The 26,600-nt window shown below is 72.2% G+C and overlaps 2 protein-coding genes across 4 annotated transcripts; one reads left to right on the top strand and one right to left on the bottom strand.

Moving 5' to 3' along the window:
• The first annotated feature begins 340 nt into the window (after positions 1-340).
• On the top strand, positions 341-8,272 carry ATG9B (autophagy related 9B). Of its 2 annotated transcripts, none has more exons than XM_064445288.1 (15): positions 341-976; positions 3,297-3,411; positions 3,772-3,817; positions 3,967-4,029; positions 4,238-4,408; positions 4,495-4,636; positions 4,742-5,490; positions 5,591-5,744; positions 5,815-5,994; positions 6,097-6,342; positions 6,420-6,631; positions 6,782-6,884; positions 7,258-7,348; positions 7,503-7,628; positions 7,863-8,272. In XM_064445288.1, the coding sequence occupies exons 2-14, from the start codon at positions 3,312-3,314 to the stop codon at positions 7,607-7,609; spliced, it is 2,364 nt and encodes a 787-aa protein (XP_064301358.1). In that variant the 5' UTR covers positions 341-976; positions 3,297-3,311; the 3' UTR covers positions 7,610-7,628; positions 7,863-8,272. The 2 variants fall into 2 exon arrangements, with proteins under 2 accessions (XP_064301358.1, XP_064301359.1); XM_064445289.1 differs by lacking the exon at positions 341-976 and adding an exon at positions 1,034-2,205.
• Positions 8,273-8,625: 353 nt separating this feature from the next.
• Positions 8,626-20,951, bottom strand: NOS3 (nitric oxide synthase 3). Of its 2 annotated transcripts, none has more exons than XM_064445286.1 (26): positions 20,706-20,951; positions 19,578-19,680; positions 19,317-19,465; positions 18,469-18,631; positions 18,225-18,316; positions 17,968-18,084; positions 17,742-17,881; positions 17,356-17,530; positions 17,156-17,257; positions 16,843-17,037; positions 16,683-16,756; positions 16,433-16,577; positions 16,173-16,277; positions 16,032-16,099; positions 15,821-15,937; positions 15,032-15,206; positions 14,826-14,955; positions 14,326-14,404; positions 13,631-13,818; positions 12,034-12,212; positions 11,151-11,361; positions 10,532-10,619; positions 10,017-10,138; positions 9,378-9,526; positions 8,905-9,099; positions 8,626-8,835 (listed from the first exon to the last, which is right to left on the bottom strand). In XM_064445286.1, exons 1-26 carry the CDS (start codon positions 20,934-20,936, stop codon positions 8,713-8,715), a joined length of 3,615 nt encoding a protein of 1,204 aa, XP_064301356.1. In that variant the 5' UTR covers positions 20,937-20,951; the 3' UTR covers positions 8,626-8,712. The 2 variants fall into 2 exon arrangements, with proteins under 2 accessions (XP_064301356.1, XP_064301357.1); XM_064445287.1 differs by having other exon boundaries at positions 17,968-18,109; positions 20,706-20,818.
• Positions 20,952-26,600: the final 5,649 nt, after the last annotated feature.

Genomic DNA, 26,600 nt, shown 5'->3' with positions numbered 1-26,600 from the left:
GGCGGGCAGGGCGGGCAGGGGCGGGCAGGGACCGGCAGGGCGGGCAGGGGCGGGCAGGGGCGGTACCGGGGCGGGCAGGGCGGGCAGGGCGGACAGGGGCGGGCAGGGCCGGACAGGGGCGGGCAGGGGCGGGCAGGGACCGGCAGGGGCGGGCAGGGGCGGGCAGGGACCGGCAGGGGCGGGCAGGGCGGGCAGGGGCGGTACCGGGGCGGGCAGGGGCGGGCAGGGCGGGCAGGGCGGGCAGGGGCGGTACCGGGGCGGGCAGGGGCGGGCAGGGCGGGCAGGGGCGGGCAGGGGCGGTACCGGGGCGGGCAGGGCGGGCAGGGGCGGTACCGGGGCGGGCAGGGGCGGTACCGGCTGCGGCGGGCGGAGCTCCAGCACCGCGGCCCGGGCCCTGCGCCGTCCCCGACCCGCACCGGCCCCCCCCCAGAGACCGGCACCCCGACCACCCCCCGCCTCGGGCCCCGCACCCCCGTCTCTCCTCGGAGCCTCCTCCGGCACCCCCGGGCCGCCGGGGCCCCCCGCTGCTCCCCCGGCCCCGCTCCGGGAACTCGGGCCCTGCACCGGGTGTCCCCCGCACCGGACCCGCACCGCAACCCGGGACCCCGCATCCCCAGATCCCACACCGGGACCCCCAGCACCCCCAAAACCCCCGGACGCCGCACCGGGACCCCCAGCACCCCCGGACCCCGCACCGAGACCCCGCACCGGGACCCCCAGCGCCCCCGGACCCCGCACCGGGACGCCGCACCGGTCCCGCCTTACCCGCTCTCGGAACCTGCCCCCCGCGGCAGGGGACCCCGGAGACCCCCACCCGCCCCCCGGTGCCGGTGCCGGTCCCGGTGCGGCCATGCCCGGCGGTGGGACGCGGTGCCGGTCCCGGGGTGGGTGCGGGGCCAGGTGAGAGCCCGGCACCGGGGACACCGGCCCCGGGGACACCGGCCCCGCGGTGACCGTGGCAGCGCCGAGCCAAGAGGTGAGCCGGGACAGGGGACGGGGACAGTGGGGGTCACCGGGGACGGGGGTCACTGGGGGACAGGGACACGGGAGCAGCCGCTCCAGTGTGGCCCCGAGCAGTCGCGGCGCCCTGGGCACCCCGTTGTGGGGTCACCCCGCTCCTTCCTGGGGTCCCCAGGCCCAGCCACTGTGGGGACGCTGCCCCTGGGAACCCCCACGCCCACGCCTGCCCGGCTAGGGGACACGGGGGCACCGGCTGCCAGTGCTCACACGGGGCAGGTGTGTCCCCACGCCTGTCCCCACAGGGTCATCGGGGTCCCCGTGGGCCCATGGGGTCCAGGTCACTCCACAGGGCCATCGAGGTGCCGGTGTCTGTGTGTGGGGGGGGCTGTCCCCACGGCAGCATCCCCACGGGGTGGCTGTGTCGCTGTGGGGTGTGTCACCACGGTTCTATTGGGGTACGTGTCACTACGGGGTGTGTGTCACCGTGGGGCCGTCGCACTGACTGCGTCCCCACTGGGGTGCCTGTGTCCCCACCAAGGTGCGCATGTCCGTGCGGGCTCGCGGGGGTCCCTGCGTGGATGCGCATGTCACCGTGGGGACACTGGGGCACACGTGTCCTCGCAGGGGTCACCGGGACCCTTGCCAGGGCGCATGTCTCGAGGGGGCCAGTTTGTCCCCACAGATGCCCTGGGGCTATGCTGGGTTGCGCAGAGGGCCTGCATGTGGGGGGGGTTCCCTGGGCCGCCATACCCCAGCACAGGGGTCCCCTCGCTGGCCCTCGGCCCCCCCGGCTGTTTACGCCGCCCAGGCTATTTTTGGGAGCCCCAGCCCGCGGGTATTTTTGGCCACCCGGTGCGGGGCACGTGGGGGAAGGGCCGCGGCGGTGTCACCAGCAGGCAATGGCTGGGGACACCCGATCCCGGGGGACACGGTGGCTCTGTCCCCAACGGCGAGTTGCACGAGGCCGGGGGTCAGTGCAGGGACAGCGTGTCCAGCGGTGCCCGGGTCTCTGCCGGCCGCGGCCGCGTCCCTCCTGCTGAATCACCGCCGCGGGGCCCCGGGGCTCCCTCGTGCCCGCAGCCTCGCCACACCGGCCCCGGTGCCGTGAGTCAGGCCCCGGCAGCGCCGCGGCGGGGTGGGGCCGGACGGCATCACCTGCGCCCGCCGGCCTGGCTGGGCACTGGTGCTGGCCACGGGAGGGGACACTGGTGGCCTGTGGGGCTGCGGGAGCACTGACCGGCAGCGGTAAGGGGAGGGCAGCGGGGGACAGACTGGGGGTCCTGCCCTGCCCCAGCGGGTGGGGGTCCCATCCTGCCCTGAGAGTCCAGGGGTCCCATCCTGTGCTGAGGAGAGGGGGGGCCTGTCTTTCCCCAAGGGGGTGGGGGTCCCATCCTGCCCCAGTGGGTGGGGGTCCCATCCTGCCCTGAGAGTCCGGGGGTCCCATCCTGTGCTGAGGAGAGGGGGCCTGTCTTTCCCCAAGGGGCTGAGGGTCCCATCCTTCCCTGGGTGGGTGGGGGTCCCATCCTGCCTGAGGGGCTGGGGGTCCTGTCCTTCCATGAGGGGAGGGGGTTCTTGTCCTGCCCTGAGAGTTCAGGGGTCCCATCCTGCCCCAGGGCAGTGGGGGTCCCGTGTTTCCCCAAGGGGCTCAGGGTCCCATCCTGTGCCAGGGTCCAGGGGTCCCCTCCTCCCCCAGGGCCCGGGGGTGCTGTCCTGCCCCAGGGGGCTCCATGGGGAGGGTGATCCGTGGGGATGGGGCTCCATGGGGAGGAGCGTCCATGGGGTGGGCATCTTTGGGGATGGGGGTCTGTGGGGTGGGTGTCCATGGGGAGGGCGATCAATGGGGTTGAGGGTCCACTCCACTCGGACTGGGGGGAGGGGCAGCGCAGCATGGCCCGAGGGGCGAGCATGGGGTGAAGCGGGGGTCTCTGCCGGGCCAGGCAGGGGTCTGTCCCCAAGGGAGCTCTGGCCCCGCGGGGCGGGGACGGCCGGGCGCTGGCGGTGATCCGGCCGGTGGGACGGGCTGGGTGGCATGTGCGGCATGGCCCGGGGCCGCGGCCGCGGTGCGGGAGGCCAGCTCAGGCCGCCCGAATGTGGGGCACGCGGGCGGCGCTCCGTGGCTTCGCCGGCATTTCCGGCTCCCGGCCGCGAGGCAGACAGCTCAGCGTGGCTCGGCGCGGTTTGGCACGGCATCCCCGCGCCCCACGGCTGGGGTCTGGCTGCCCCATGGCCCATGGGGCTGGGGCGCTCCATCCCCCCGTGCACCCCTGCTGTCGGGGTCCGTGCCGGGCGGGGGTCCCTGGGCCGCGGTGGTGGGTGCCGACGGGCGTCCCTGGCAGGCGGCGTGGCGGGCGATGGCGGCGCAGGGGGAGTACCGGCGCCTGGAGGACTTCGAGGAGGACTCACCCCCCGGCGAGGAAGAGCTGCTGGTGCATGTCACCGAGGGGCTGCAAGGTAGCGGGGGTCCAGGCCCTGCCAGGGGGGTCCAGGATGCAGATGCTGCCCTGGGGGGCGGGGAGTCACAGCAGGCGGTGTGAGGGTCGTGGCTCCCCGTGGGGCACAGGCTGGGGGGCTCCGGCAGAGGGGAGGGAGGGCAGCCTGCCCAGGGTGTGCAGGCGGGTGGGGGGGGGGCCAGGCCCAGCCCTGCTGTGTGTGGGGTGGGGGCACTGGCTGCCCCACGGCCCTCCAGCTGGCCACAGGTGGGGGGATTGGGTGTCCCAGGCGGGGGTGCCCCATGGACGGCGGACACGGGGGGGCTGGGGTGGGCTGGGCCATGCCCTGGCTCAGCCCACGCTGTTTTTCTCTCCTCGCCAGACTCCTGGCACCACATCAAGAACCTGGATAATTTCTTCACCAAGATATCCTTGCGGGGCCCCCGCCTGGCTGCTGCCCAGCCCTGCCGGCAGCCGGCACCGCGGCGGGGGGGTGGGCGGCCCCCGGTGCCGAGGGGGGACGGGCGGGGTTGTTCCCGGCACTGAGGGCACATGCTCCTTAACGCACCCCGAACATCTACCACTTCCACCAGAAGAACGGCTTCGCCTGCATGATGCTCTCCGACCTCTTCGAGCTGGTGTAAGTGCTGGCGGGACGCCCGCCGTGCCGCGCCGTGCCATGCGGTGCCACGCGGTGCCATGCGGTGCCACGCGGTGCCATGCGGTGCCACGCGGTGCCATGCGGTGCCTCGCTGCCCCGTGCCGCGCCGTGCGGTGCCATGCGGTGCCATGCTCTGCGCCAGGTGGCTGGGGGGCAAGGGGCCGTGCTGAGCCCCCGCCGCCCCCAGGCAGTTCCTGTTCGTCGTCACCTTCACCACCTTCCTGCTGTGCTGCGTGGAGTACGACGTCCTCTTCGCCAACCGGCCGCTCAACCACAGCCACGCCGGAGGGGCGGCCCCCGACCGCAGCAAGGTGACGCTGCCCGACGCCGTCCTGCCCGCCCCGCAGTGCGCCCGGAGGTGAGGAGGGCGCTGGGAGCCGCCGGCACGGCCGCGCAGGGGTCCCAGCGCCGCCGGTTCCCCGCCTGACACACGTCCCCTGCCAGGATCCGGGCCAGCGGCTGGATCATCTTCCTGCTGGTGATGGCGGCCGTCTTCTGGCTGTACCGGCTGGTGAAGGTGCTCTGCAGCCTGCTCAGCTACTGGGAGATCCGCACCTTCTACATCAAAGCCCTTAACATCCCCTCGGTGAGCGGGGCCGCGGGGAGGGGGCTGGCGGGGGGCGGTGCCGTGCGGTGCCGTGCGGTGCCGTGCGGTGCCGTGCCGGCATAGATCGGCGTGTCGTTGATGCAGGAGGGGCTGTGCAACTACAGCTGGCAGGAGGTGCAGGCGCGGCTGATCTCGCTGCAGCGCCGGCAGCAGATGTGCGTGCACAAGAGGGAGCTGACGGAGCTGGACATCTACCACCGCATCCTGCGCTTCAAGAACTACATGGTGGCCATGGTCAACAAGTCGCTGCTGCCCGTGCGCTTCCGCTTGCCGCTGCTGGGCTCCGTCGTCTTCCTCACCCAGGGCCTCAAGTACAACCTGGAGCTGCTCCTCTTCTGGGGCCCCGGCTCCCTCTTCCAGAACAAGTGGAGCCTGCGGCCGCAGTGCAAGCGGGCGGGCGCCCGGCGGGAGCTGGCGCGGCGCCTGGCGCGCACCATGGTGCTGCTGGGGCTGGCCAACCTGCTGCTCTGCCCCTGCGTGCTGGTCTGGCAGCTCCTCTACGCCTTCTTCAGCTACGCCGAGGTGATCAAGCGGGAGCCGGGCAGCCTGGGCGCCCGCCGCTGGTCCCTCTACGGCCGCCACTACCTGCGCCACTTCAACGAGCTCAACCACGAGCTGCAGGCACGGCTGAGCCGCGGCTACAAGCCGGCCACCAAGTACATGAACTCCTTCACCAGCCCCCTGCTCACCGTGCTGGCCAAGAACGTCGGCTTCTTCGCCGGCTCCATCCTGGCTGTGCTCATCGTCCTGACCGTCTACGACGAGGACGTGCTGACGGTGCAGCACATCCTCACCGCCATCACGCTGCTGGGGCTGGTGGTCACCGTGGCCAGGTGGGTGTGCTGGGCCGTGCCGGGCCGTGCGGCCGGCGGGCACGGAGGGGGCAGCGGGGTGGCCGAGCGGGAGGTGGGACGCCTGCCCGCCCGCCCGCAGGTCCTTCATCCCCGACGAGCACACGGTGTGGTGTCCGGAGCAGCTGCTGCAGCGTGTCCTGGCCCACGTCCACTACATGCCCGACCACTGGCAGGGCAACGCCAGCCGGTCGGAGACGCGCAGCGAGATGGCGCAGCTCTTCCAGTACAAGGCAGTGAGTGCGGGCGGGGCTGGGCGGGCGGCGGGACCCCCTCGCCCCCCCTGACGCCCGCTGCTGCCTGCAGGTCTTCATCCTGGAGGAGCTGTTGAGCCCCATCCTCACCCCCCTCATCCTCATCTTCGCCCTGCCCTCCCGCGCCCTGGACATCGTTGACTTCTTCCGCAACTTCACGGTGGAGGTGGTGGGGGTGGGCGACATCTGCTCCTTCGCCCAGCTCGACGTCCGCAACCACGGCAATCCTCAGGTGGGGGGGGGGGTGCCCTGGGTTGACGGGGGGTCCCGGGGGTGGATGCTGGGGGTGGGGGGGGGTCCCGGGCACGGCCCCGCTCACCCCCCTGCCCCGCAGTGGCTGTCGGCCGGGCAGACGGAGGCCTCTGTGTACCAACAAGCGGAGAACGGGAAGACGGAGCTGTCGCTGATGCACTTCGCCATCACCAACCCGCGCTGGCAGCCGCCGCCGCCGAGCGAGCTCTTCCTCAGCCACCTGAAGGAGAAGGTGCAGCAGGACGCGGCCGCCGCGCCGCCCGCCCAGCACATCCTGGCCGAGGGGCCACTGGGCACCTCCCTCCTCTCCGACGACTCGGCGGTGGCGGTGAGCCGGCCGGGCGGTGGGGCTGGCCGGGGCGCGGGGGTCTCCGGCTGGGGCCGTCCTGACGCGTCTCTCCGCAGCCGGACGGCTTGCTGGCCAGCGTCCTGGCCCGGCCCATCCTGTCGGCCAGCGGGCTGGTGTCCCGGGACCGGCGCTTCGTCCAGCCCTGCAGCACCGCCAGCGCCGCCGCCAGCGTCCTGGCCTCCCTGGCGTCCCCCCTGCCCGGGCGGGCGCGCGGCCCCTCCGCCGACAGCCCCGGCTGCCCCAGCGACCGCCTGCGCCCCGAGGAGAGGTCTTGCCGATGGGGGGGCTGGGGGGGGGGGCGTGGGGGCTCTGCACCCCCTGGGCTGGCGTTGGGGGGCGATGGAGGGGGGCGTGTGGGGAGGGGGTGTCGTGGCAGGGCCCCGCGTGCCGGCGGGGTGCTCACCGGCTCTGTCCGCAGCCTGCTCCTGAGCGAGTCGCGGCTGCGCAGCCTGAGCCGCTCGGCGCTGCTCTCCGAGGTGGCCTCGGCCGAGATGAGCCTCCACGCCATCTACCTGCACGAGGTGCGTCCCCCCGCCCCGGCCACGCGGCCCCCGGCTCCCCTGCCCGCCGCCCCCCGCGGGTCCTGCCTGGCCCTGGTGCTGGTCCCCGGTCCCTGTCCCTAATCCCCAGTACCCCCTCCCCGGTCCTTCATCGCCGGTCCCGTGCTCGGCTGGCCCCTGCGCCCCCTGCTCTGGTGTGTGACACCCCCTGCCCCGGTTTTGGCTGGGGACCCCACGGGTGCCGTGTCCCCGCTTCTGCCACCCCTTTGGGGTCAGGGGCGGCGTCCTGCACGGGGAGCCCCCCACCCTGACGCCCCATGGTGAGGCAGCTTGCATGATGGGGGGCTCTGACCACCACAGCGGGGGTCTCTGACCACCCCTCCCACCCTTGCAGCTCCACCAGCAGCAGCAGCAGGGCCCCGGGCCCCAGGCCGTGGGGGTGTGGGTGGCCGCGGGGGCACCCAAGCCACCCTCCGTGACCGCAGGTGAGCACCGTGCCGGGGTGTCCGGGGACACGTGCTGGTCCCTGTGCCCCGCGGGGCCGAGCCCGGAGATGGAGCAGCTGGGGGGTCCCGAGAGCCGGGACCCTGGGCAGGGGCCGTAGGGCCAGTGCGGCTCTGACCCCTCCCCACGCCCCAGGTTCGGCTGCCAGGGCCTCGCAAGCTCAGCACAGGGAGATGCCGCTGGGCGGCTGGGCCGAGGAAGAGGAGGAGGAGGAGGAAGAGGAAGAGCAGACAACAGGCTAGCCGGCCTCGGCTCCAGTGGGTGAGGGCACAGCCTGGCCAGGCAGCCGCAGCCCGGGGAGGGCCGGTGACCACCAGGGCTGGGGCAGCCAGTGCGGGACGGGGCGATGGGGCTGGACCCCAGCAGCATCTGGCCGGCGTGCATGCCAGGGTCCCCATCGCCGGGGTCCCTGTGGCCGGGGTCCCTGTGGTGGGGTCCCTGCGGCCAGCGACCCCGGTGCTGGGGCTGCTGCTGACAGACCCGTTTCCTCTGCAGGGTCCTGGGTGTGCCAAGAGCTCCCGGCGCTGCCGGGCACGGTGCCGGGAGAGCTGCCAGGAGGCGCTGGCTGGGACTGGGTGCAGCGGGGGTCTCGCTGCTGCCCACCATGCTGCCTGGGGGGCCGGGATGCAGGGTGGTCTGGCTGGCCCTGCCCGTGTGGGCCCCCTGCTCGGGTGCGTGGCCTTGCTGGTGGCCCCACGGTGCTGCAGGGCCGGGGGCGCTGCTGGGGGCAGCCAGCCCCACCAGGTGCTATATTTATGGGGGGGCTCGGGGCACCCGGGCTGCCCCTTGCCTGTGCTGGTGCCGTCCCCGTTCCTGCTGCCTGCCCGGGCCTCTGCCCCCCGCGGTGCCCTGCCCCGGGCACCGGCCGCACCGAGCCGCCGCGGGAAATAAAGGTTTACAGAGAGGCTGTGCCCAGCGGTGACTGCGCCCCGGAGCCGGCGGGGGGCCATGTGTGGGGAGGTGGGGCTGTGCAGGGGGATGCTGTGGGGCGCGGGGGCAACGCCACGGGCGGAGCTGCGGTGGTTCGGGCTAGGTGGTGGCAGCAGCGGTGCCAGGGCGGTGCTGCTCGGGGCAGCCGTGCAGGTCGGAGCTGCAGGGACCGCGGCCACATCCCCCCCATCCCACCCACCCACCGCCCCACGTCTGCCCTCTCCATGGCCGGAGCGGGGCCGGGTGACCCCAGCCCACCCACGCCCACCGGCACCGTTCCCGGCCGCGCGCGGTGCCACCCTGGGAGAGGCGAAGCACCGGGCCGGGGTTATCAAAACTAAACCTTTACTGGGGAGGCGCTGCCTGCAGCGGGGCGGGGGGAGCAGCCGCGGGGGCCCCTCCTGCCCCGGCACGCTCAGGGTGCCGGGCCCTGCTGCTGGCGCTCCTGCATGGAGAAGGACTGGCTGCGGATGCGGAAGGCCACCTCCTGCGTGCGGAAGGTGAGGCCGAAGATGTCCTCGTGGTAGCGGTTCTTGTCCTGGGGGAGCAGGCGTCAGGGCGGCGCGCCGGGCACGGTGCCGGCGTGCCGCGCGTCCCCGGCCCTTACCCGCAGCTCGCTGATGAAGTCCCCCGCCTGCCCCAGCGTCATGCCAGCCTGCTGCACCAGGATGTGCTGCACCGTCTGCAGCACCTCGGTGGCCATCGTCACGTCCCCGCAGACGTACATGTGCCCGGCGCTCTGGCACAGCACCTGGTGCACCTCCGCTGCCAGCTGCGTCCGCAGCACGTCCTGCACGTAGGTCTGGGGACACCGCGCCGGGGGCGGCCGCTGACAGCCGGCACACGGCCCCCAACCCGCGCCGTGTCCCCATCCCCGCCCTGCCCCTTTGTACTGTCCCCGTCCTCGTTTCTGTCCCCGTCCTGGTCCGTGTCCCCACCCTGCCCTCGCCTCCATCCCTGCTTTTGTGTCCCCCACGCTGCCCCATCGCACGCCTGTCCCCGGCCCCATCCTTGTCCCAGTCTGTCTCCATTCCTGTCCCCATCCCGCCCGCCCCCACCTCCACCCCTGTCCCGTCCCACCTTGGGGGTCCCCGGCTCGCGGGAGAAGGCGGTGAGGACCTGGCTGAGGGCCCCCTGCTCCTGCGCCTCCTGCATCTCCTGCCGGTAGATGTGGTCCAGCGCGGAGGAGCGGCAGCCGAACACCAGCACCATGCTGCCCAGGGGGCCGTCTGCGGGGGGGCAGCGGCCAGGCGGCACCTGTCCCTCTGTGCCCACCTCCCCACGCCCCCCGCCACCGTGTCCGCAACCCCCATGTCCCCATCCCCCCATGCCCCGTGTCCCTGAACCCTGCACCCCCGCTCCCCCATGTCCTTGTGTCCCCGTGCTGCCCTGTCCCCGTGTCCTTCCCACCCCGTGTCCCTGCACCCCTGTGTCCCCATGCCATACACCCCCATGTCCCCCCACCCTCCACCCCTGTACCCACATCCCCATGCCCCTGTGTCCCCCCATTCCCTGCACTGCCCTGCCATCGTGTCCCCGTGTCCCCATGTCCCCGGCCCCCCCTTCTCCCTGTCCCACAGCCCGAGACCCCTGCATTGCCATGTCCCATGTCCCTGTGCCACCAGGTCCTTGTGTCTCTGTCCCCTCCCCTTGTCCCCACGTCCCCCTCCTCCATCCCCTTGTCCCCCCATCCCCCCCATGTCCCCCCATGTCCCCCACCTCCGGCCCGCAGCTGGTGCAGCCGCTGCTGCCAGAAGCTGCGGAAGGGCGCGACGCCGGTGCCGGGTCCCACCAGGATGCAGGGGGCCTCGGGGGTGGGCGGCAGCCGGAAGGAGGGGGCCCTGCGGGGGGTCAGCGCGTGGGGGCAGGCCGGGGGGGGGCCTGGGCATGTGGGGGGATGTGGGGTGCAGGGAGGGGGATCCTGGGCACAGGGGGTGCAGGGTGTGCTGGCGGGTGGTGCCCTGGGAACATGGTGGGGGGGATGTGGGGTGCAGGGAGGGGGGTCCTGGGCATGGCGGGGGCGGTGCTGGGGGTGCTGGGAAATGGAGACCTGGGTATGGGGGGGCTGGGAATGGATTGGCGGGGGGGGGGGGGGCTGCACTGAGGCATGCTGGGAGATGCAGTCGGGGGGGCCTGGAGGCATGCTGAGACATGGTGATGGGGGGCACAGGGAGAGCGGGCCGGGGAGCAGGCGGGGGGGCGGGCGGGGGGGGTCACGCAGGGCCATTCCTTACCCCCGGATGAAGGCAGGCACCGTGTCCCCGGGCTGCAGCCGCGCCAGCCAGGTGGAGCAGACACCATAGTGCAGGGGGCCCTGCCCGTCTGGGGGGACCCGAGTGGCTGAGGGGGCTGGCAGGCAGCCCCACCACCACAAGCAGCCCCACCCCATCCCAGCAGGCAGACCCCAGCCTCGGCAGGGGCTGGGGACACCGCCATCCCCAGGCAGGGCTGGGGGACGGGGGTCCTGGGGGTTTGGGACTGTGCATGGGGGGTGGCTGGCACCAGGGGGGGTCCCCACATCCTTGGGGGCTCCACCACATCCAATGGCAGTGCCCAGGCACTGTGTGATGGGGCTGGAGGGGACCCTGCAGTGGTCCTGGGGACCAGGGAGATGCCCTGGGGACACCTGGAGATGCCCTGGGGACCTGGAGGTACCCTGGGGGACCTGGAGATGCCCTGGGGACCATCAAGATGCCCTGGGCCCTGGAGATGATGCCCTGGAGCCCTAGAGATGCCCTGGGGCTGTGCAACTCGGGGACGCTGGGAGCAGGTGTTGCCGTGCGGGTGGCAGAGCAGGAGGTAGCAGCCCCCCACCCGGGGCACCCACGTGCCCCCGGCCCCATCCCCACTTACTCTCGCTGTGGTAGGTGACGACGGCCACGGTGAGGTGGATCTCCCCGGGGCTGGGGCCAGGCGCGGAGCTGATGGAGTAGTAGCGCGGCTGGAGCAGCGGCAGCTGGGTGAGCAGCAGGGAGGCCGGCAGCACCACCGAGGGGAACTCCTCCAGCACCTCCAGCAGCGTGGGGCACCGGAACCACTTCCAGTCCTCGTACAGCCGGGCGTCCTGCGAGGCACCCAGCTGGCCATGGCCACCGCGCCCAGCACCCTGGCCCGGCAGGGGCCTGGCATCCCAGCAAGGGAAAGGGCCAGCATCCCAGCCAGGGAGGGTTCTGGCATCCCGGAATCCCGGCATCCCAGCCTCCCAGCCATAGAGGGTTCCAGCACCCCAGTATCCCAGCCAGGGAGGGTTCCAGCATCCCAGCATCCCAGCATCCCAGCCACGGAGGGACCAGCAGCCCAGCCAGGGAGGATCCCAGCATACCGGCATCCCATTATCCCAGCATCCCAGCCATGGATGGTTCCAGCATCCCAGCCTCCCAGCCAGGGAGGGATCCCAGTATCCCAGGCAGGGAGGGTTCCAGCATCCCAGCGGGGGAGAGATCCCAGCATCCCATCCAGGGAGGGGCCCAGCATCCCAGCATCCCCATCCAATCCAGGGAGGGGTCTGGCATCCCAGTATCCCAGCCAGGGAGGGGCCCAGTATCCCAGCACCCCAGCCAGGGAGGGACAAGTGTCCCAGTATCCCAGCCATGGAGGGTTCCAGCATCCCAGCCATGGCGGGGTACAGTATCCCTGTATCCCAGCATCCCAGCATCCATCCACCAGCTGGGCAGACACCAGGCCCCCCCCCACCCCCAGCCCCTGCCCCAGGGGTGCAGCCCCCCGCGCCCCTGACCTGGCTGAGCTGCCGCAGGCGCTGGCGGTCGGCCGGCTCCCGCGCCAGCGTGGCCAGGAGCTGCAGGAACTGGGGGCTCGGCGGGGTCGCCACGTCCAGGAAGAAGGTGAGGGCCTGGGCCAGCGTGCAGGGGGGCAGGCGGCTCTGCAGCACCCAGGGCCCGGGTGGGGGGCCCCCGCCTGTGGGACAGCGGCTGGGGTGGGGTCGGGGTGCCCCTGCCTCTGCCCAGCCCCTTCCCCTTGGCCCCCTCCCCTGCCCCTTGTCCCTTTCCCTTTTCCTGCCCCTTCCCCAACCCCTTCCCCTTGTCCCCTTTCCCCAGCCCCTTGTCCCTTCCCCTGCCCCTTCTTCCCCGTGTCCCCTTCCCCTGACCCTCCCCCACTTCCCCAGTCCCCAGCCCCTTCCCCTTGTCCCCTTCCCCAGCCCCTTGTCCCTTTCCCCTGCCCCTTCCCCCTTTCCCCAGCCCCTTCCCCAGCCCTTGTCCCCTTCCCCTGCCCCTTCCCCCTTCCCCTGACCCTTGCCCCATCCCCTTCCCCCTTCCCCTGTCCCTTCCCCTGCTCCCTGTCCCCTTCCTCTTGTCCCCTTCCCCTTGTCCCCTTCCCCTTCCCCTTGTCCCCTTCCCCAGCCCCTTCCCCTGCTCCCTGTCCCCTTCCTCTTGTCCCCTTCCCCTTGTCCCCTTCCCCAGCCCCTTCCCCTGCTCCCTGTCCCCTTCCCCTGCCCCCATCCCCTTCCTCTTGTCCCCTTCCCCTGCCCCTTCCCCCGTCCCCCGACCCTGCCCCAGCCCCTTGTCCCCCTCCCCTTGTTCCCTTCCCCTGCTCCCTCCCTTCCCCTTGTCCTCTTCCCCTTGTCCCCTTCCCCAGCCCCTTCCCCCGTCCCCTGACCCTGCCCCAACCCCTTCCCCTGCCCCTGTCCCCTTCCCCTTGTCCCCTTCTCCTGCCCCTTGTCCCTTTCCCCAGCCCCTTCCCCAGCCCCTTGTCCCCTTCCCCTGCCCCTTCCCCCTTCCCCTGCCCCTTGCCCCATCCCCTTCCCCCTTCCCCTGTCCCTTCCCCTTGTCCCCTTCCCCTGCTCCCTGTCCCCTTCCTCTTGTCCCCTTCCCCTTGTCCCCTTCCCCTTGTCCCCTTCCCCAGCCCCTTGTCCCCTGCCCCAGCCCCTTCCCCTGCCCCCGTCCCCTTCCTCTTGTCCCCTTCCTCTTGTCCCCTTCCCCTGCCCCTTCCCCCGTCCCCTGCCCCTGCCCCAGCCCCTTGTCCCCCTCCCCTTGTCCCCTTCCCCTTGTCCCCTTCCCCAGCCCCTTGTCCCCTGCCCCAGCCCCTTCCCCTGCCCCCGTCCCCTTCCTCTTGTCCCCTTCCTCTTGTCCCCTTCCCCAGCCCCTTCCCCTGCTCCCTGTCCCCTTCCTCTTGTCCCCTTCCCCAGCCCCTTCCCCTGCTCCCTGTCCCCTTCCTCTTGTCCCCTTCCCCTTGTCCCCTTCCCCTTGTCCCCTTCCCCAGCCCCTTGTCCCCTGCCCCAGCCCCTTCCCCTGCTCCCTGTCCCCTTCCTCTCGCCTCCTTCCCCTCGTCCCCTTCCCCTGCCCCTTGCCCCCCCCCCGCCCCCCCGTGGTCCCTACCGCCGCTGTCCCCCTCCAGGCTCTCCACCAGGACGGGCTGTTCGGGGGGCGGGGGGTCCTCCACCCGCCCCAGCAGCCCCCGCACCAGCTCGGGGCGGTTGGCGGGGAAGACGCCGAGGTGGTCGCCGGGCTGGTAGCGCAGCTCCGCCTGCTCCGCCGAGCCCAGCCGCACCAGGAGGGTGGCCCGGCTGTGCCGGGGGGTCAGCGCCGGGGCCGGGGCCCGGGGGGGCCCGGGGTGGAGGGGACCCGGGGCCGGGGGTGGGGGGGTCCCAGGAGGGCGGGGTTCCCGGGGATGGGGTCGTCCCCGGGATGGGGGTGCCCCGGGGATCGGGGGTTCCGAGAGGGGGGGATCCCGGGGGGGGGGGGGGCGTCCCGGGGGGGGCCGGGATCCCCGGGGATGGGGGCTCCCCAGCCTGGGGGCCCCCAGGAGTGCGAGGTTGCCAGAGCGCAGGGGTCCCGGGGGTGGAGGGAGCGGAGGGGCCGTGGGGTTCCCGGGGATGGGGTTGCACCGGCGATGGGGGTGCCCCGGGGTGGGGGGTTCCGGGGTGGCGGGCGTCCCAGGGGGGCGGGGATCCCTGTGATAGGGGGGTCCCGGGGGTGGGAGGGTCCCGGGGCGCAGGGGGCCTGGGGCCAGGGGGGCGCTGTGTTCCCCGGGGTCCCGGGGTTGGGGGTGTCCCGGCGATGGGGGGGCTCACCTGGACTCCTCGCTCTGCAGGTTCTCCACGGAAAGCACCGTGCAGGGGAACACCCGGCGCTTGTGCAGGTGGGACAGCCCTGGGGGGCACAACAGGGCTGGGGGGCATGGGGGGGCACGGGGGGTTGGGGGGCCAGGGAGGACTGGGGATGGGGTCACAGGTGTGGGAGATCACAAGGGGCTGGGGGGTCACGGGGGGGTCACTGGGAGGGCCTGGGGGGTCAGAGGGGATCCTGGGGGAGTTTCATGGACTGGGGGGGGGTCACAGGGAGGAGATGGGGGTGATGGGGAGGTTGGGGGAGTCATGGGGTCAGGGAGGGACTCTCGGCAGGGTGCTGTGGGGAGCCCACATTCACGCAGGGGTGGGTGTCTTGGTGGGGCAGATGCGGGTTGCGGGTGGAGGGTGTTGTAGGGGGGCTTGTGGCTCCACAGGGTTGGGGGCTCCCGCAGGGGCCAGGGGGTGCTGGGGGCTGCTGGGGGGCTCGGGGAGGGTGGTGGTACCGGCCAGGGTCTCTGTGGCCTGGGGTTGCCCGACCAGCCGGTGCTTCTGGTGCTTCCAGCCCTGGGGGGGGGCGAAAAGCTCCTCGCCCCCCCGCATCCCGTCCCCCACGCAGAAGGTCTCGCAGGCAGCCTGGGGACATGGGGGTGTCTGGTGGGTGCGGGGAGGGGGGCAGTGGGTGTCCCCCCACCCCGGTGCCCCCCCTGACCTGGAAGACGAGGCGGGCCCACGTGCGGAAGGACTCCTCCTGGGCACAGAGCTCATCGCCCTCACCCATGGGCAGGACCCGCTCCCCCCCCAGCTCCTCCAGCCGCGTGTCCACCGCCCGGGCGAAGGCGCAGAAGTGGGGGTACGCCCGCGAGCCCAGCCCGAACACCGAGAACCTGCCGCCGCCGGGACGGGGGGGGGCTGAGTGCCGTGAGCCCAGACCCGGGACTCCCCCCACCCTGGGGTCAGACCCTGCACTGCGGGTGGGGGGGACCCAGGGCTAGGGGATGCTCAGGGTTGGGGGAGATCCAGGGATGTGGGTGGGGGTTCCCAGGGATGGGGATGGAGAGGACCCAGGGTTGGGGGTGCCCAGGGTTGGGGGTGGGGGGAACCTGGGGCTAGGGGGACCCAGGGTTGGGCTTGGGGGCACCCAGGGCTGGGGGGCAGGGGATGCTCAGGGATGTGGGAGATCCAGGGATGTGCGTGGATGTGCCCAGGGTTGAGGGTGCCCAGGGTTGGGGGTGGGGGGCACCCAGGGCTAGGGATCAGGGTAAGGACTATGGGTGGAGGAGCAGGGGGTGGTCAGGTTCAAGTGAGGTTCAGGGTTTGGGACCCCCCAGGGGCAGCTCTGTCCCCCTCCCACAGCCATGGGATAGATGGGGACAGAGCTGGCACTGTGCAGCCCCCCCAGGATGGGGCACCCCAAACCCCAAACCAACACCATGCTCAGGCCGGGCAGAGAACCCCATCCCCATCCCCATGGCCATGGCCGTGGCCGTGCCGGCGGTACCGCAGGGCACCCAGCGTGCCGGCACTGTCGGTGTTGCTCAGCTGCCGCCGCTTCTTCTTCCAGGAGGCGACGAGCTGGTCCGACTGCGAGACGCTGTTGAACCGCAGCTTGTAGCTCCTGGGCAGGGTGAGGGCAGGGTGAGGGCAGGGTGAGGGCAGGGTGGGCCTTCCCCACCCCAGCCGGGCCCCCCTGGCCCCCCCGCGGTGCTCACTTGGGTGGCTCAGCCTGGGAGGTGCTGGTGTAGGGGGAGGTCATCTCCATCAGCGCCTTGGAGAAGCTCTGTTGGGGATCAGCACGTCACCGCCCTGACCCCCATCCTCGTCCTCACCCCCTCTCCCCGCAGCACCCTCACCTCCGCGCACTCGGGGGGGTCCCCGTTGCCGAAGGTGCTGGTCACCACCAGCACCAGGGTCTCGTGCTCCAGGGACACCACGTCGTACTCGTCCATGCACAACACCTATGTGGGGGGCAGGACGTGGGCAGGGGGCTGCAGTGGGCACCTCCCCCCACCAACCCCCCCATGGGGAGCACTGGGGGTGGTTTGGGGCTGGGGAGGCACCCCTTGCAACGCAGGCTGCTGCTGCTGCGCCCCCTCCATCTCCCCCTGCCCACCTTGGGGTCGAAGGCACGTCGGAAGAGCTGGCAGAGGTTCCAGGCGTAGGTCCGGGATTTGCCGGTCTCGGTGGCATAGAGGATGGTGGCCTTGACGCGGCGCGCCATCATGTGTCCCATCAGCTTGGCTGAGATCTTCACCGCGCTGGGATCACCGGGTCAGCGTCCGGCCGCGTCTCAGGGACCCATGGGCAGGGATATCCGCCCCGCCGCCTCCCAGAGACCCCTCCCCACGAGGGTAGGCACCTACTTGGCCACCTCCTTGAAGGTCTTTCTCCTGGTGACGGTGGTGCCTTTGGAGACGTAGACCTTCCAGGCGTCGGGCTGTGGGGCGGGCAGGGGGCAGCTGTGGGGTCGTGGGGTGGTGGGGCTGGGGGTGGTGGGGCTGGGGGCCATGGGGCCAGGCCCACCTGGTAGCGGAAGGTGGGGCAGAGCTGGTAGTTGACCATCTCCTGGTGGAAGACGGGGGTGAGGCTGCCCGAGATGGGGGGCACAATCCAGACCCAGTCGGCCGGGCACCCCCCCCGCGTCCGCAGCTCGTTCTCCATGTGCTTCACGAAGGACTCGGTGGCCGCGTGGTGGTCCACGATTGTCACCTTGGCCACCTGCGGGGATGGCGGGCTGGGGAGGGGGCTGGAAGCGGCCAGCACCCACCCTGGTGGTGTCAGGGTCCCGTGGCATGGCGGTGCCGGCGTCCCCCCGCCCGGCCGCCGCGCATCCCACCTGGTAGCTGTGCAGCACGGCGATGTTCACCTCCACCGCTGCCTTGTCCTTCCAGAGGGACGAGGTCGTCCGTGTGTCCAGCCCCATGCGCTGGGCCACCTCCTGCCAGCGGCGTGGGGGGGATCAGCCTGGCTGCCCTGGGGCGCAGGGGTCCCGGGGGTGGGGCACGGGGCAGCCGGGCCCCCCGCCGTGGGGCTCACCGGCAGCAGGTTGTAGCGCTGGCTGTCGCAGAGGTTCCTGGTGCCGATCTCGCTGCTCATGTACCAGCCGTTGAAGGGGGCTGCCGGGAACTCCAGCCCCCCGATCTCCAGCAGCATGTTGGAGACGGCCGGCAGCGCGTACCACCGCAGCCCCAGCTCCGCGAACCACTCCAGCCTGCGCAGGTGGGGTGGGCTACAGCAGGGACCCGCGCAGGCCCCACGCCGGCCCCACGCCGGCCCCAGCTCCCCTGTGTGGGTCCCCAACCTCCATCCCAGCCCCGCTCTCAGCCCCTCCCCAGGGGTGCCATGTGGGATCCCAGCCCCACAGCTGGGAAGGGTGTCCCCGGGAGGGTCCGGGGCCCTTGGGGGGGCACAGCCCCACTCACGTGGGGTGCTGGAGGGGCACCTCGAGGACCAGCTCCGGCGGGAGGGGGAAGAGCTCGGGGGACTCCTCGGGGCCCTGCAGCAGCAGCGGCAGCACGTCGAAGCGGCCGCCGCCGGGGCTCCAGCCGTGGTGGACGCAGAGCTGGGGGGGGCGGCAGCGTCAGGGTGGGGGCAGCACGGCGGGGCTGGGGGTCCTGGGGTGCGGGGCAGAGGGCGGTGTCTCCCCACCTCGGTGATATCGACGTTGGCCGGGTCCCCCAGCACGGAGCCGTCGGGCTGCCGGTACCCGGCGTAGCGGATCAGCTGCGTGTTCCAGATGCGGAAATCGCCCCGGCCCGGCATCCGCTGGGGGAAGATGGTGATGGCCGACCTGGGGGGGCCGGGGCGGGATGTCACCGACACCCCCTGGCTGTGGGGGCCAGGGGGTCCCGCCCCGGCTCTGGGGGTCCAGCCGGCGGCGAGCAGCAGCCGGGCAGGGCTCTCACCGAATGTTGCCGCGGTTGGTGGCGTACTGGATGTGGGTGCAGAGGAAGCTGAACATCTCCCCCACGCTGGCGCAGTCCCGGGCATCGAACACCTGCGGGGCGGGGTCGGGGGGGAGATGGGGGGCCATCCTGCTGCCCCCCCCCAGCTGCCCCGTGGAGCACCCGCTGTGGGGTGACCTCTGGCCGTGGGGCAGGTGTGGGGTGGGGGACCCCGCCGGCGCCGTGGGGCGCCCCTCGCCCTCACCTGCAGCTTGTTCCACTGGATGCGGCCGACGCAGCGCGCGGCGTTGCGCCAGGCCTGCTTGGCCCCGAAGACGAGCTCGGGCTCCAGCAGCTGGTAGGTGCCGGTGGCCCCGATGGCGGCTTCCACCTCCCGCAGCCGCTGGGTGTGCGCCGGGGAGTTCTCCCTGCGGACGCCCCGCGCCTCAGCCCCCCGAGACCCCCCTGCACTGCTGTGGGGTGCCCGGGCAGGGATGGGACCATGGGGCACCCCGTGGCAGGGATGGGGCTGGGCTGTGGGTGTGCCCTGGGGCAGGGATGGGGATGTGGGGTGCCTTGGGTAGGGATGGGGATGTGGGGTGTCTTGGGCAGGGATGGGACCATGGGGCACCCCGTGGCAGGGATGGGGCTGGGCTGTGGGTGTGCCCTGGGGCAGGGATGGGGATGTGGGGTGTCTTGGGCAGAGATGGGGATGTGGGGCATCCCATGGCAGGGATGGGGCTGGGCTGTGGGCGTGGCCTGGGGCAGGGATGGGGATGTGGGGTGCCCTGGGCAGAGATGGGGATGTGGGGTGCTCAGGGCTCAGCTAGGGTTGGGGTTTTGGCATACTTTGGGGCAGGGCTGGGGATATGGGGTGCCCCAGGACAGAGATGGTGAGGTGGGGTGGCCTGGGACAGAGGTGGGTGCTTTGGGGTAGGAATGGGGCTGTGGGGTGCCCCAGGGTAGGGCTGGAGCAGTGGGATGCCCCGGGGCAGTGATGGGGCTGGGGCTTTGGGGTGCTTTGGGGCAGGGCTGGGCCTATGGGGTGTTGTGGGCAGGGATGGGACTGTGGGGTGCCCCAGGGCAGGTCCGTGCCGTGGCCCCCGCGCTCACCGCCGCAGGGACAGGTAGTACTGGGTGATGAAGTCCCGGGCCAGGCCCAGCAGCTCCTCGGCGGGACGGGCACCCTCGGGGGTCTGGGTCGGCAGCGGCCGCGGCAGCACCAGCGAGCCCAGGCAGCGCTGCCCCGAGCAGGGCAGCTCCTGCGGCCGGGGGGTTACCTGGGGGGGTCCTGCTCCGGACCCCCGCCACCCCCTCTGCGCCCCTCATCCCTGCACCGCCCCCATCCTGCACCCCATCCCCGCACCCCCTGACCTGCAGGGCCTGGGCGCAGAGCGTGTCGTAGCCGATGCTCCCCGTCTCCCAGTTCTTCAGCCGGGCGAAGCGGGGGGGCTCCGCTGGGCGGGTGGGCGCTGAGCTGGAGGGGGGGGTGATACGGCCCTGAGCCTGGCCCCGGGCATGCTGGGGGTCCTTGGCAGTCCCTGGCCTGCCCCACGCGTGGAGCACAGCTGGGGGTCCTGGGGAGGGCACCCCTCACCGCACTTGCTCCAGTGGCTCCAGTACCACAACCCTCGTGGCGCCTGGCACCCAAGGTGCTGGGACCTGCCTGTGACGACAGAGACCCCCAGGTGGGCAGGAGGGGGGTTGGCAGGGGCGGGTGGGGACATGGTGGGGTGAGCTGGGACCAGTGGAAGCAGGTCGTGGGGGGGCGCTGGGGGTCCGTGGTGGGGACATGGGGATGACTGGGGACCTGCCCTGCCCTCTGGCCCCTGGTGCGGCTGTGGTGGCTGCGGGGCCCCGGCTCAGCTCCATGGGGCTGAGCTGTGGGGCTGTTGCGGGGGGGGGGGGGGTGTATGTGGGGCGTTCCTGGGCCTTGTGCGTGTGCGAGTGTGAACAATGGCCATGAGTCAGAGCAGGCTCCCGGCCACCGAGGGGGCAAAGTGACCTCCTGTGCCGTCCCCCTCCCCGTCCCCTCTGGCCTGGGGTGGCCCCACACCTCCCATCCCCACTCGACCCCCCCTGCCCCCTCCCCATACATCCTGTCCACCCCAGCACACCCCGGTAGGTCCCGACACGTCCCACAGGCTGCCGGGGGGCTGTTGGTGCCACAGTGGGGGTGCTGGGGCACACCGTGGGGTGGGGGACGCTGGCACGATGCCATGGGGCCCCACGGGCAGGCGGGTGCAGGGCTCTGCCGCCGAGGGGCTCCCGCGGCTGCACCTCGTCCCGCCCCGGTGAGCTGCGCACGCCGCCCTGGCGGGGACACCTCTCCGGTGGGCTCTGGCCACGTGGGGACGTCCCCGTGAGCCACGGCAGGGCCAGGCAGGAGGGGGCCAAGCGAGGGGTCCCCGTCGAGGCACAGGGGCCGGCAGCCGCGGTGCGCCATGGCGCGGTGGGTCCGTCCATCCCGCCCCGTCCGTCCCGTCCACGCAGCGCACCCACCTGCCCCGCTCGGTGCCGGTGCTCTCCTCGGGCGCGGCGCTGAGCTGCCGGGAGCAGAGGCCGAGGCCGCAGGAGCGGGCAGTGCCGGGCAGCACGGCCGGCAGGTTGCCCATCGCGCCGCCACTGAGCCGCCGGTGCCGGGAGCGGCCGCTTCCTCCGGCCGCGGCGGGGAAGTGGTGACCTCGGCCACGCACGCCTCCGCCCCGCGCACAATGGGCGCCCCACCGCCATGACGCCGCCCGCCGGCACGCGGCCCGGGCCGTGCCGGGGACCCCGCCGAGGGGCTGGGCGGGGGGCTTCGACCCTGATAGGCCCTCCCTGCACCCCGGCACGTGGCCAGGGGGCATGCCGTGGTAGCAGTGCCAGGGAGTGGCACATGCAGGACCCCCAGCATCGCTACAGGAATCCCAACATGGCCACGGACCCCCAGCATGGCCACGGGATCCCCAGCATTGCCATGGGACCCCCAGAACAGCCACAGACCCCCAGCATGGCCACGGGACCCTCAGCACAGCCATGGGACCCCCAGAACAGCCACAGACCCCAGCATGGCCACAGGACCCCCAGAACAGCCATGGGACCCCCAGCATGGCCACGGAACCCTCAGCACAGCCACAGGATCCGCAGCATGGCCATGGGACCCCCAGCACAGCCACGGGACCCCCAGAACCCACAGATGCCCAGCATGGCCATGGGACTGTCACACCTCCCCCAGCCACTGCCCCACGGGGGGTCTGCTCCCCCTGGCCCTCAGCCCCATGGCACGCTAGGGTGGGGGGAGCGAAGGGCCATAGGTTGGCGTCTGCCATCCCCTGGGGCCAGCAGCACCCCCCGCCCCCCTTGCTGGGTGCAGGTCCCCGTGGGGGGGTGTGGGGCAGCATACCCCCCCCCTTAGGGGTCCCGTGTTTGCTCCAGAAGGTGGGTGCCCTGCGGTGGTCCCAGTGCCCCCCTGGACCCCCACCTGCAGGCCATGTGGCGGATGTCCGGAGAAAGCCCCCCCCCCCGGCTTCCCCGGCCCCCCCACGCGTGGGGCCGCCACTCCCCACCCAGTTCCTGCCATTGATGTGCCAGGCGGCTCCCCAGGGACCCCCAGCGGGCACCCCGAGGGGGGGCTGCGCCCGCGGGACCCTCCCCGGGGAGGGGACGGGGGGGACACCCTGGGGAGATGGTGCGGGATGGGAGGGGGGGCTCCCACAGTGAGCCCCAGAGTAGGTGGGGGCCCCGGCGGGGTGGGGACGGGGACCCCGGGTGCCGGGGGGATGGTGACCCTGGGGGGACGGGATGCTCTGGGTGTGCGTGGGGACAGCGGGTCCCGCCCCGGGGGGGCGTGCGGGTCCTCGGGGCCCTGGCCGGGGGGTCCGGCGGCAGTTGGCCGTGGGGGTGGGTCCGGCCCGTGGCCCCCGCAGCCGACGGGAAACCGCGCCCGGCCCCGGCTGCCGGCGGTTCCTTCCTGCGCTGGGCGGAGCGGGGGGGCGGCACGGGGGGTGGGCAGAGCGGGGGGGGGCGCCCCCGGGACCCCCGGGGCGGCGGCATGGGGGGGGCAGAGCGGGGGGCGGGGACAGAGCAGCGGTGGGGCGTCCCCGGGACCCCCGGGGGGGCGGCATGGGCGGGGAGGAAGAGCAGCGGAGGGCGCCCGGGGGACCCCCGGGGGGGCGGCACGGGGGGAGCCTCGGGGGAGGCTGCAGCCCCGCGGCCCATCCCGGAGCGGGGTGGGGGGTCCCGGTCACCCCTCCCGGTGTGGGCGTCCCCGGCTGACCCCGCCCCCCCAGCTCCCCCGGCCTCGCCAGGGGCGGGGCAGGCCTGCCCGTCACTGCAGAGCGCCCATCCGATTGGCTGCCCTTCCCGGGGGGCGGGGACTCGGCCGTGGGGCAGGCGTGGGGTCTGGGGGTGGCTCAGGCCTTGTCCTGCCCCACGGCTGGGCCCTGCCCCACGGCTGGGCCCTGCAGCCCGCTCCTCCCCTTCCCCTCCCCACGCGTGTCCCCCGCGGGGCAGTTGCTGGACACTCCGGCAGCCGCCTGGGGCCTGGCACGGCTCGGCCGGGCCGGGCTTAGCTGGGCCGGGCTTGGCTGGGCCGGGCTTGGCTGGGCCGGGTGGGCTGGGCGTGGCCAGGCGTGGCGTGGCGTGGCGTGGCGTGGCTGGGCGGGTCCTGGCGGTCGCAGCCCCAGAGAGGGTCCGGGTCGAGCCGGCTCCAGTTTCAGCACCTGGGACAGAGCCCGGCGGGACTGGGACGGACTGGGACTGGGATTAGGACTGGGATTAGGACTGGGACTGGACTGGGACTGGGACTGGGACTGGGACTGGGATTAGGACTGGGACTGGACTGGGACTGGGACTGGGACTGGGACTGGGACTGGACTGGGATTAGGACTGGGATTAGGACTGGGATTAGGACTGGGACTGGACTGGGACGGACTGGGACTGGGACTGGGACTGGGATTAGGACTGGGATTAGGACTGGGATTAGGACTGGGACTGGACTGGGACTGGGACTGGGATTAGGACTGGGACTGGGACTGGGACTGGGATTAAGACTGGGTCTGGGACTGGGACTGGGATTAGGACTGGGACTGGGACTTGGGTTAGGACTGGGACTGGGACTGGGACTGGGACTGGACTGGGACTGGGACTGGGATTAGGACTGGGTTTGAGACTGGACTGGGACTGGGAATGGACTGGGACCGGGACTGGGATGGACTGGTACTGGACTGGGATTAGGACTGGGACTGGGATTAGGACTGGGACTGGAACTGGACTGGGACTTGGATTAAGACTGGACTGGACTGGGACTGGGACTGGGACTGGGACTTGGGTTAGGACTGGGACTGGGACTGGGATTAGGAATGGGACTGGAACTGGGACTGGGACTGGACTGGGACCGGGGCTGGGATTGACTGGTACTGGACTGGGATTAGGACTGGGACTGGGATTAGGACTGGGACTGGAACTGGGACTGGGACTGGACTGGGACCGGGACTGGAACTGGGACTTGGACTGGACTGGGATTAGGACTGGGACTGGGATTAAGACTGGGACTGGGATTAAGACTGGGTCTGGGACTGGACTGGGTCTGAGACTGGGACTGGACTGGACTGGGACTGGACTAGGACTGGGATTAAGACTGGGTCTGGGACTGGACTGGGTCTGAGACTGGGACTGGGACTGGGACTGGGATTGACACTGGACTGGGACGGACTGGGACTGGGACTGGGATTGGGACTGGGACTGAACTAGGACTGACTGCGACTGGGACTGGGACTGGGCTGGGCTGGGCTGTGACTGGGATTGGGACTGAACTAGGACCAACTGTGACTGCGACTGCGACTGGACTAGACTGGGACTGGACTGGGCTGGGACTGGGACTGAACTAGGACTGACTGCAACTGCGACTGTGACTGCGACTGCGACTGGGCTGGGACTGGGATTGGGACTGGACTGGGACTGGACTGGGACTGAACTAGGACTGACTGTGACTGCAACAGTGAATGTGACTGTACTGGGACTGGTCTGGACTGGTACTATGATTGGGACTGAACTAGGACTGAACTAGGACTGACTGGGACTGAGACTGGTACTAGAATGGGACTGGGACTGGGCTGGACTTGGCTGGACTGGGACTGGGAATGGGACTAGGATTGGGAGGGGGACTGGAGCTGGACTAGGCTCAGACTGGCACCAGCACCAGGACAAGCACAGGGGTCCAGCATTGGGACTGGGACTAGATTGGGACCAGCACTGGGACTGGGACTGAACAACTGGGATTGGAGTGGGACTGGGACTCAGTTTAGGCTGCAGTGCGACTGGGACTGGGACCAGGACAGGGACCAGGACCGGGACCAGGACAAGCACTAGGACTGCAACAGGGACTGGGACCCAACATTGGGATTGGGACTAGACTGGGACCAGCGCTGGGAGTGGGACTGGAATGGGACTGGGACTGGGACTGAACTGGGACTGAGAGTGGAGTGTGACTGGGACAGGACTGGGATGGAACTGGGACCAGGCCTGGGAGCCCGCCAGCCCTGGGCCCAGCACCCCTCAGGGCGCGGCACCAGCCCATCGGGGTCCCAGGGGTCCTGGGGCAGGTCGGATGCTGGGGGGGCGGGGGGGACAGGGTGCGACTGGGCTGGGTGGAGGGTCCCCAAGGGTGGTGGGGCTGGGGGTCCCCAGCAGGGAGGCCCCAGTATGGGGGGAGCATGGACCTGCACCCTGTGGGCCCTGCTGCAGCAGGACTCTCCAGACCCCAGGGTGACCCTGACCCCGTGTGACCCCAGGGGACCCTGCTGAGGAGCGGGGCAGGGCCGGCACCCACGGGACCCCAGGGCAGCCCCCCCCGGACCCCGGGCACTGACCCCACGGGTGGGCGCCTGGCCCTGGGCCAAGGGGGCGGTCTGGTGGCGGGGAGGTGCCCAGTGGGGCAGGGGGCACTGGGGGGGCTAGGGCAGGGTGGGCAGTGCTGGCAGGGCCCGGGCACTCCATGGGGGCGGGGGGGACCCCCTTGCCAGGGCCCGGCCCGTGCTTGTGCTCAGAGGCTCTGCCCACTCCCGGCGGCTGGAACCAGCTCCCTGGTACTGGGGTCCCTGTGTCCCAGCATCCTGATGTCCAGGTGTCCAGGTGTCTCAGTGTCCTGATGTCCAGGTGTCCCAGTGTCCTGGTGTCCTGGTATCCCAGTGTCCTTGTGTCCCAGTGTCCTGACGTCACGGTGTCTCAGTGTCCTTGTGTCCCAGTATCCCAGTGTCCTGATGTCCAGGTGTCCAGGTGCCCTGGTGTCCTTGTGTCCCAGTGTCCTGATGTCCTTGTGTCCCAGTGTCCTTGTGTCCCAGTGTCCAGGTGTCCCGGTGTCCCAGTGTCCTGATGTCCAGGTGTCCCAGTGTCCCATTGTCCTGGTGTCCAGGTGTCCTATTGTCCTGGTGTCCCATTGTTCTGCTGTCCAGGTGTCCCAGTGTCCTTGTGTCCCAGTGTCCCGATGCCCCAGTGCCCTGGTGTCCAGGTGTCCCAGTGTCCCTGTGTCTCAGTGTCCCTGTGTCCTTGTGTCCAGGTGTCCAGGTGTCCCAGTGTCCCTGTGTTCCATTGTCCAGGTGTCCCAGTGTCCCTGTGTTCCGATGTCCAGCTGTCCAGTGTCCCGGTGTCCCACCCACCTGGGTTTGTGGCCTCGCTGCGGGAGGGGTGGGCAGGTGGGAGCAGTGGGGGGCAGTGGGGGGTGGGGGCGAGGGCTGCGGCTGCGGGCCCTGAGGGCGTGGGCAGGGGGAGGTGGGGGGTGCGGGGTTCGGGGTGCAGAGTACGGGGGTGCACGGGGGGGGCGGCGCGGGGCGGGAGGGGTGACGGGGGGGCGGGGGCACTTGAGGGGGGCTGGGGGGACCCAGGGGGGACCTGGTCGTGGGGCTTCAGGGGCTGGGGCTGGGCGGGGGGGGGGGGGGGGGCTGGAGGGGCCGGTGGGGGGGGGCGGAAGGCTTGGGCAGGCGGGGGGATCCCCGGGGTGGGGGGGGCCGGGCCGGGTGTGGCGGGGGGCCCCCCCGCTCCGCAGCCCCCCCCCCGCGGCCATTGGCTGCGGCCGCGCTCGCCCCGCCCCCCGGGCCCGGCTGTCAACACGCAGCGCCCGCCGGGCCGGGCCGAGCCGAGCCGGGCCCAGCGGAGCCGAGCTTAGCCGAGCCGAGCTTAGCCGAGCTCAGCCGAGCCGAGCCGAGCCGGGCGGGGCGGGGGCGGGGGCTCCATCCCCCCCGGCCGCTCCTTGACTAAATAAGGCCGATGCTGCGCCCGCCGCGCCGCGCACCGAGCGGGTAGGGCGGGGGGGGGGCACCGGCACCGGCACCGGCACCGGCACCGGCACCGGCACCGGCACCGGCACCGGCACCGGCACCGGCAGCGGCACCGGCACGGGCGGGTGGGCCCGGCTTAACC

The sequence above is a fragment of the Phalacrocorax carbo genome, chromosome 2 (assembly GCF_963921805.1).
Source record: "Phalacrocorax carbo chromosome 2, bPhaCar2.1, whole genome shotgun sequence".
NCBI lineage: Eukaryota > Metazoa > Chordata > Aves > Suliformes > Phalacrocoracidae > Phalacrocorax > Phalacrocorax carbo.
This window is presented reverse-complemented; position numbering and strand designations above follow the sequence as displayed.

Coding starts and splice junctions, on each gene's coding strand:
- NOS3 (XM_064445286.1), bottom strand. CDS start 20,936: ATGGCGGTGGGGCGCCCATTGTGCGCGGGGCGGAGGCGTGCGTGGCCG. Junction 16,757..16,842: donor GCCCCACCTTCCGCTACCAG/GTGGGCCTGGCC, acceptor CCCGCCCCACAG/CCCGACGCCTGGAAGGTCTA. Junction 15,207..15,820: donor GGCACGCTGGGTGCCCTGCG/GTACCGCCGGCA, acceptor CGGCGGCGGCAG/GTTCTCGGTGTTCGGGCTGG.
- ATG9B (XM_064445288.1), top strand. CDS start 3,312: ATGGCGGCGCAGGGGGAGTACCGGCGCCTGGAGGACTTCGAGGAGGAC. Junction 5,491..5,590: donor CTGGTGGTCACCGTGGCCAG/GTGGGTGTGCTG, acceptor GCCCGCCCGCAG/GTCCTTCATCCCCGACGAGC. Junction 6,632..6,781: donor CGCCTGCGCCCCGAGGAGAG/GTCTTGCCGATG, acceptor CTCTGTCCGCAG/CCTGCTCCTGAGCGAGTCGC.